The 7795-nt window shown below is 44.0% G+C and overlaps 1 protein-coding gene across 1 annotated transcript; it reads right to left on the bottom strand.

Annotated features, from left to right (window-relative positions):
- Window positions 1–1385: 1385 nt before the first annotated feature.
- Cldn25 (claudin 25) lies at window positions 1386–2153 on the bottom strand. Its single transcript, XM_028865121.2, has one exon. The coding sequence runs from the start codon at window positions 2110–2112 to the stop codon at window positions 1423–1425; it is 690 nt and encodes a 229-aa protein (XP_028720954.1). The 5' UTR covers window positions 2113–2153; the 3' UTR covers window positions 1386–1422.
- Window positions 2154–7795: the final 5642 nt, after the last annotated feature.

The following is a 7795-nucleotide window of genomic DNA, read 5'->3' as shown; positions in this document are numbered from 1 at the left end:
TGCCTATGGCACAGCGCGTGTGTGGAGGCCAACTTTGTGGAGTCGGTTCTCTCTTACTTTTATGTGTGTTCTGGGATCAAACTTGAGTTACCAGGCTTGGTGGCAAGTGCCTTTAGTCGCTGAACCATCTTGTCAGCCTGGGAAGATGGCTTTTGAAAAAGGATACTGGCTTGAGCTGCTTTGACAAGTGTGTTTATTTTATAGTGTTGCGGATCAAATCCAAGGTCTTACATGTTAGGCAGATGCTCCAACAACTAGACTATCTCCCCAGCCCCAAATAATACAATAGCAATAAAGTCTCTCTCTCACTCTGTCTCTTTTTCTGTGTGTATCTGTCTCTGTCTCCTCCCCCTTCCCCCCTCCTCTCTCTCTTTAACAGGGTCTCATGTAGCCTGGGCTGGCCTTGAACTTGCCTCCACCTCCCAAATGCTAGGTAGAATCACAGGCATGCACCATCACATCCGCTCTAATGTAGTTCTGGGGATGGAACCCAGGACTTCCTGTATGCTAGGCAAGCAAGTACTCTACCAACTGAGCCAAATCCTCTTCCCTAATAAAAGATTTGTGTTTCTTTTTTTTTTTTTTTTTTTGCATATGGTAGAAAACATTTTTGTGGTGTTGAGAATTCTTTGCACACACAAGTCCACCTTGGGTGGTAATAGGCACAACCATCCTAGAATGACCAGTTTTAGTGAGAAACCTGGGACCATTCACAGCCTCATGATGTAGCAGAAACAAAGCAAAGTAGTGCCCTTCAGGAACACTGGCAATCTAAAAGCAGCAGAGATTTATGATTCAAATAAACCTGAGGAGTGCCATGCTAGAGGCCATTGTGGGCCAATAATAATTTTTCTTTGCCAACATATCATCAACATTTCTAGCTAAACATATGATGTTTCTTATCTCTGGTGACTCCAACTTTATATAAAGTAAAGTGATTAAGTATATAATTAATACTATGAGGGCTTTTTGTTTTGTTTCTTTTTTTTTTCCAACACAGTAACCTAGACTGGCTTTGAGCTTTGGGCAATTCTCTTGGCTTCCTGAGTGTTAGCATTACAAGTGAGAGCCACCATGATCAACTTTTTTTTTTTTTTTCTAAAAGTTTGAGACAGGATCTCACCATGCACCTAGGTTAGCCTTAATTCTCATTTCTTTCAGCTTCCTGTGTGCTGAAATTACAAGCACATAGCACTACCCTCAGCTGAAAACGTTTCTGTATAAATAAATTTTCAAGTGAGATAAACATGTAAGAAACTGGCCTGATTTTTATTTAAGTGAAGCACCCAGATAGATCACCAAGATAATCAGATCTTTGACAAATCAGATAGTGACCACTCCTTTCCATCACATCGATGAAGGGTAAGGAAAAGAGCCTCCTGACATTCCTTTCTTGTAGAGATTTTCAGGCAGACTCTAATTCTAGATAACCTGGTTCACCGGTCTTGGTGTGAGGTGGAGGGAACCGTCAAATTCCTCTATTGGAGCACACGCTGGTGGAGCTGTGGCTGCAGCTGTCCAGGGAGAGGGTCCATCTTCATTTCCCAGGCAAGCAGAGATGATGATGATAAGTCCTCCCAGAGCTAGGAAAAGCCCAGCAGCCCAGCCCAGGAACAAGGCATCTCCAAACTCCCACCGCGGCACAATCTCAGGGACACTGTCATCCCAGAAGTCTTGGAATGTTGCATAGGCCACCCAGGAGACTGGAAAGAGGGTGGTGGCCGAAGCTGATACCTCCAAAGCCCCTCCCAGGAGGCACAGCCGTGTCTTCAAAACTCCTCTGGGCCTGTGAAACTGGAAGCATTCCAACCCCCAGCCAGAGAGCAGAAGCCCCACCAGTCCCAGCCCATGAGAAGCCACCATGAGGATGCGGGCTACCTGTAGCTCCTGGGGCAGAGACAGAAAGGACTCGAATGCTTTGCATACAGTGCCAGCTTCCTCCTGACTCACACATGCCTCCCAGAGTCCCGAGATCCAGGTTTCCATTTCATTCAGGTCCAGATTGAGAGTCTTCCACTGGGGAAGAACAGTGGTGACACAGGAGGACACCCAGCCGAGAAGAGAGAGGAGCAGACCGCCAAGCCGGACTCCCCCATGGGAACTCCAGGCCATGGTTGTGCCCTCTGCAGAAGGGGTTGTAAGCTCCGGCACTGGTGAGCCGGGGTGACTTCCTGGGAGGCTGGAGTGGAAGGTCTCAGGGTTCCAGGGGACTCCAGTGTCAGTTTTCAATGCAGCAGCTGAGACGGGTGTCGGGGATTTGTCAATGTTTGGGACTAGAGGCGTGGCCAAGATCAGAAGTGGGGAGTATTCTGAAGGAGGGTCCCACGAGAGAAGCTAATAGCCAGAGAGTAAGTGGTCACTGTATTTGATAAATACATCCGTAAAGTCAAAATCACTCCCGGCCCCTGTGATTACCCAAATGGTGTTCTGGAGAAACACCTTGACACTGTCTTTCCCGAGGACCAGGTGACTTCATTTGTGTACTTTTAAGTAGATGGGGCCAGTGAGATGGCTCAGTGGGGAAAGGTGCTTGCTGCCAAGTGTGACAGCCCGAGTTCAAGCCCAAGGACTGACATTGTAAGAGGAGAGAACTGACTTCCACAAGTTGTCCTCTGTCCTCTATGCATGTGTACACACATAGGAATAAACGTAACTAAAAATTTTAAATGTGTGTAGACTTTGACCCAGATCTCACCAGAATTTATACATTTTTAAGGTGGCTATATAGAAAGATTTATTTTAGGAAATCCATCGAAACTTATTAATAATTATACATTTTGGTTACTATAAGACAGTCATTTTGAAGTGATGTTGATGACTCGGCCGTTAAGAGAGCAGGCTGCTCTTCCAGGGGATCTGGGTTCAATTTCCAGCACCCACACGGCAGTTGACAACTGTCTGTAACTACAGTTCCAGGGGATCCCAACCCTGTCTTCTGTCCTCCGTAGGCACCAGGCACACACGTGGTGCACAGACACATACACAGGCAAAACACCTGTGGTGGTTTGAATAAAAATGGTTCCCATAGGCCCATAGGGAGTGGCACTGTAGGAGGTGTATGTGAGAGGAAGTGCGTCACTGGGGGTGGGTTTTGAGGCTTCAGTTGCTTAAGCCAGGCCCAGTGTCACTTTCTGCTCCTGCTGCCTGTCAGTCCAGATGTAGAACTCTCAGCTCCTTCTCCAGCACCATGTCTGCCTCCATGCTTCCCACTATGAGGATAATGAACTAAACCTCTGTACTGTAAGCCAGCCCCAATTTTATGTTTTCCTTTATCAGAGTTGCCATAGTCTTAGAGCCTTATTATACCACCTTACTGTTTCTTTTCTGCCTTAGTTTGGTGTGAGCAAGCGTTCTCTTCCTGCAGGTGTTCTTGTAAGTGGAAACATTGAAGGTATCCTGAGGACATTGTTTGCACCGATGATTAGTAAATAGCATCATGGCCCCAGTGTCCATTATAGTCATTTAGTGAGCATTTGAGATCTCCCAAGTAAATCTTAGTTGTTTATATATCTTATATTTGGGGTCACTGGGAAGTTTTGGAAAGCAGAGTTTTCATGTTCATCTTTTGCTTAATTTTCTTTATCTGTGACATGGAGAGTGTCAGCTAGTCCCATATTACGTTTGAAAGAAAGCTCCAGATACTTGGTTTTAATACTGTAACTATATAAAATGTATGTGTTGCCTGTGTAGTGTTGGAGATATTGCATAGAGTGGCTAATCACAGCATGTAACTTGACAAGATAAGTGAAAATGGTTGCTAGGATAGTAGACTGATATTTTCAATAAAAATATGACATACTTAAAAAAGAGTTGCCATAGTCACGGTGTCTCTTCACAGCAATAGAAACCCTAACTAAGACAACACCCATACACAGAACAATTTTAAGTGATATTGTCGGGGGTTGGGAACTTGCTGGGTAGAATGCTTTTGGGTACAAAGCCTTTGGTTGCATAACGAGCAACACATGATAGGTGTGGTTGAGCTAAGCATTCAAGAGACAGAGACAAGGAAGTTCAAGGGCAGTCTTCACTAAATTAAACTCCGACTTACAAAAAAAAATCTATAGAAAAAAAGATTTATTTTAGCCGGGTGGTGATGGTACATGCCTTTAGTCCCAGTACTCGGGAGGCAGAGGCAGGCGGATCTCTGTGAGTTCCAGGATAGCCAGGGCTACACAGAGAAACCCTGTCTCGAAAAACAAGAAAAAAAAAAAAAAGATTTATCTGTGTATGTTTTGCCTGCACGTATGTAGGTGCACCGAAGGAGGCAATAAGAGGTCATTGAATCCCCTAGAACTGGAGACCTGGGTCTTGTGCAAGAACACAGAGCCCTCTCTTCAGCCTGTAGAGGAAATCATCCTCTATGTGAACCTGCTGGGTAAAGCCACGAGGAACCCGAGAACGGGCTCCCACAGGACTCCAGTTGCAGGGGTCTGCCACCCTCTTCTGTCTGCCTTGAGCAGCAGGCGTGCAGGTAATGCACAGACATACAACATGTAAAATAAATTTCAGCTCCCCACCTCTCTGTTTTTCAAATAAAATGTTAATCATTTGTTATATTGATGTTAGGTTTGTGGGTAGCTTTTAATTTCCTCATTTGTGTCTTTACATATTTAATACATTTGTCATATGATATTTGGTGAACAAAAAAACCCCCAGAAATATTAATTTTAGAATTAATACTCCTCAATTCATGTGAATGTCCCTGATGGCTTACCCCGACTCAGAGCACTCCTGGAGGGAAGTGCTCCCTCTGCTGTGCTGCTGCTGCTAAGAAGGCAGCTGCAGATACACCTCCACCCTTTCTGCTTCCAGTTCTGCCTCCTGCTGCCTCCAAGCCACAGGACCTGATGGGAAGGGAAATGGTTTGCACTTCCTGAGTGCAGCTAAATGCCAGGCTTTGGGTTGGGTGCTTCGCATTGAATTTTCACCCCACACTGTAGAGCATGGTAGGGAACTTACCAGGGTCTCCTGGCTGGTTGGTGGGCGACAGATGGAGCACCTGAGCCAAGGGGCTTGGACTTGGACACTTCATGTTCCTGTCCCCAGCCACAGCGGTGACACAGCATGTGGCTGAGAGCTTGTCTTTAAGGCAGAACACAGAAGAAACCTGGGACTGATTACAAAGTCATAAGTGTCTGACCAATGTGGTCTCTTTTCACGTTTTTTTGTGTGTCTATGTGGGCGTAGCATATACATGTATGTGCATGTGTATATGGAAGCCAGAAGTTGGTGTCTGGTGTCATCTTCTATTGTTCTGCATCTTATTTATTTATATGTTTAACTTAAAATTGTATTTATTTATAAAGGACACCATTATATCAGGCACATCCAATAGAGGGTTAGTATCTAAAATATAAAAAGAACTAAAAGAAAAAAAAAAGAAAGAAAAAAGAAAAAGAAAAAAAACCTGGGCACCAAGAAAACAAATTTTAAAATGGGATGCAGAACTAAGCAGAGAGTTCTCAAAAAATGAAACACAAATGGATGAGAAATACTTAAAAGAAATGTTCGGCCAGGTGGTGGTGGTGGTGGTGGTGGTGGTGGTGGTGGTGGTGGTGGTGGTGGTGGTGGTGGTGGTGGTGGTGATGCACACTTTTAATCCCAGCACTCCACAGACAGAGGCAGGTGTATCTCTATGAGTTCAAGGACAAGCTGTTCTACAGAGCAAGTTCTAGGACAGCCTGAGCTACACAGAGAAGCCCCGTTTCAAAAACCAAGAACCAAAACCCAAACAAACAAAAGAAATGTTTAACATCAGGGAAATGAAAATCAAAACTAATCATTTCTTTTTTCTTTTTCTTTTCTTTTTTTTTTTTTTTTTTTGATTATGGAAAACTTCAAGCATACTTAACATGGAGGAGCATTATAAACTCCTTTGTGCCTTTTCTTTCTTTTTTTTTTAGCGCTTTTTTAAAAATTTTATTTTACAATACCATTCAGTTCTACATATCAGCCACGGGTTCCCCTGTTTTCCCCTCCTCCCACCCCCTCCCCTTACCCCCAGCCCACCCCCCATTCCCACCTCCTCCAGGGCAAAGCCTCCAAAGCCTCCAAATCGATCAACCTGGTAGACTCAGTCCAGGCAGGTCCAGTTCCCTCCTCCCAGGTTGAGCCAAGCGTCCCTGCATAAGCTCCATGTTTCAAACAGCCAACTCATGCAGTGAGCACAGGACCCGGTCCCTGCCTAGTTGCCTCCCAAAGAGATCAAGTCAATCAACTGTCTCACCTATTCAGAGGGCCTGATCCAGCTGGGGGCTCCCCTTTTTTTTTTTTTTTTTTTTTTTTTTTTTTTCAAGACAGGGTTTCTCTGTGTAGTTTTGGTGCCTGGAACTCACACAGATCTGCTTGGCTCTGCCTCCCGAGTGGTGGGATTAAAGGCATGTGCCACCGCCGCCCGGCTTCATTTATTTTTCAGACAGGATCTCACTATGTAGCCCTTGCCTGGCCTGAAACTCATTACACAAACAAGGCTGGCCATGAACTATAGAGATTAGGCCTCTGCCTGCCTCTGAGCCTGGCTATTTATTTTGATGTGTATGGGTACAGTGCCCATGGAACAAGAAGCGGGTATCGTGTCTCCTGGGACTGGAGTTAGGACAGTTGTGAGCTGCCATGTGGGCGCTGGGAATTGAATGTAGGTCCTCTGGAAGAGCAGCCAGTGCTGCCAAGCCATCTCTCCAGCCCCGTATTTCCTGGCTCTTTGCATTTTCTCAAGAAATAATTAAGCATCGGGGCTCATTACTTGTATAAGCCTCCTCTAAAAGCAGAACTTAATTTTGTATTCGTAATTTTGTAATAGTCTCCGAAGAATCTTCCCCACTATGCCCTTCCTATCTCTTATTTACTTTGAAAATAATAATTAGTGTTTTCTTGCGAGATTTGAATTTGCATTTTGGGGTCTCCAAACCTAGCACAGACTTGCCACATAGTATTCCTCAGTAAGTGTTATTAATACAGAAATTTCATCTGTAGGTCACTTTTTTTTTTTTTTTTTTTTTTTTTTTTTTGTCACTGGGCATTTATTGTTAGCAACATTTAGAATTCAAAGTAAGGCTGAGAGAGCCACTATGGTGGCTGGTTCAGTTTTGTAGTGAGAAATACTTTCCAAGGACAATATGGCCACCCTAGAGCACTTGCTTTCTCAGTCTGGGTTTCCTTCTCTTTCCTCATGGAGCATGAACTAGTTAGTAGTAGCTGATTGTTCTACAGACACATCATTGTTATGGACCTATGCACCCACTTAACATCAGGTCTCACATGATATCTTGTAAAGAATGAAAGATGCTTTAATCAAAGCAGTACATGTTTATTGCAGAACAACAGAAAACAGAGAAAAAGGCATGAATAAACAGCCTAAGCCACTGAAGTCCACCCAAAGAATTCAATGTATTGACACACACACACACACACACACACACACACACACACACACACACACTTCTGTTTTTGAGACAAGGTCTCACTTTGTAGCTCTGCTGGCTTAGAGCTCACTATGTAGACCAGGCTGGCCTCAAACTCATGGATATTCACCTGTCTTTGCCTCCTCAGTGATGAGTGCTGGGATTAAAGGTGTGTGGCACCATACATGGACTATACCTCTATTTTATTATTATTGTTTTTTAGAAAAAAAAATCATATGATACATTGTGAATATCTTCTAGTATGCAATAGATTTCAATATTGAAACAATTTTATTATTTTTAATATTTCTTTTATTTTATGTGTATGTGTCTCAGTGTATAAATGTGCATCATGTATGGGGCAGGAGCCCTCAGGGGTCAGAAGAAGGCAT

This window comes from Peromyscus leucopus, chromosome 7 (assembly GCF_004664715.2).
Source record: "Peromyscus leucopus breed LL Stock chromosome 7, UCI_PerLeu_2.1, whole genome shotgun sequence".
Lineage (NCBI taxonomy): Eukaryota > Metazoa > Chordata > Mammalia > Rodentia > Cricetidae > Peromyscus > Peromyscus leucopus.
The sequence above is the reverse complement of the archived record's forward strand: the minus strand, read 5'-3'. Positions and strand labels throughout refer to the sequence as shown.

What these genes read in the sequence shown, in the direction of transcription:
- Cldn25 (XM_028865121.2), bottom strand. Translation starts at nt 2,112, where the DNA reads ATGGCCTGGAGTTCCCATGGGGGAGTCCGGCTTGGCGGTCTGCTCCTC.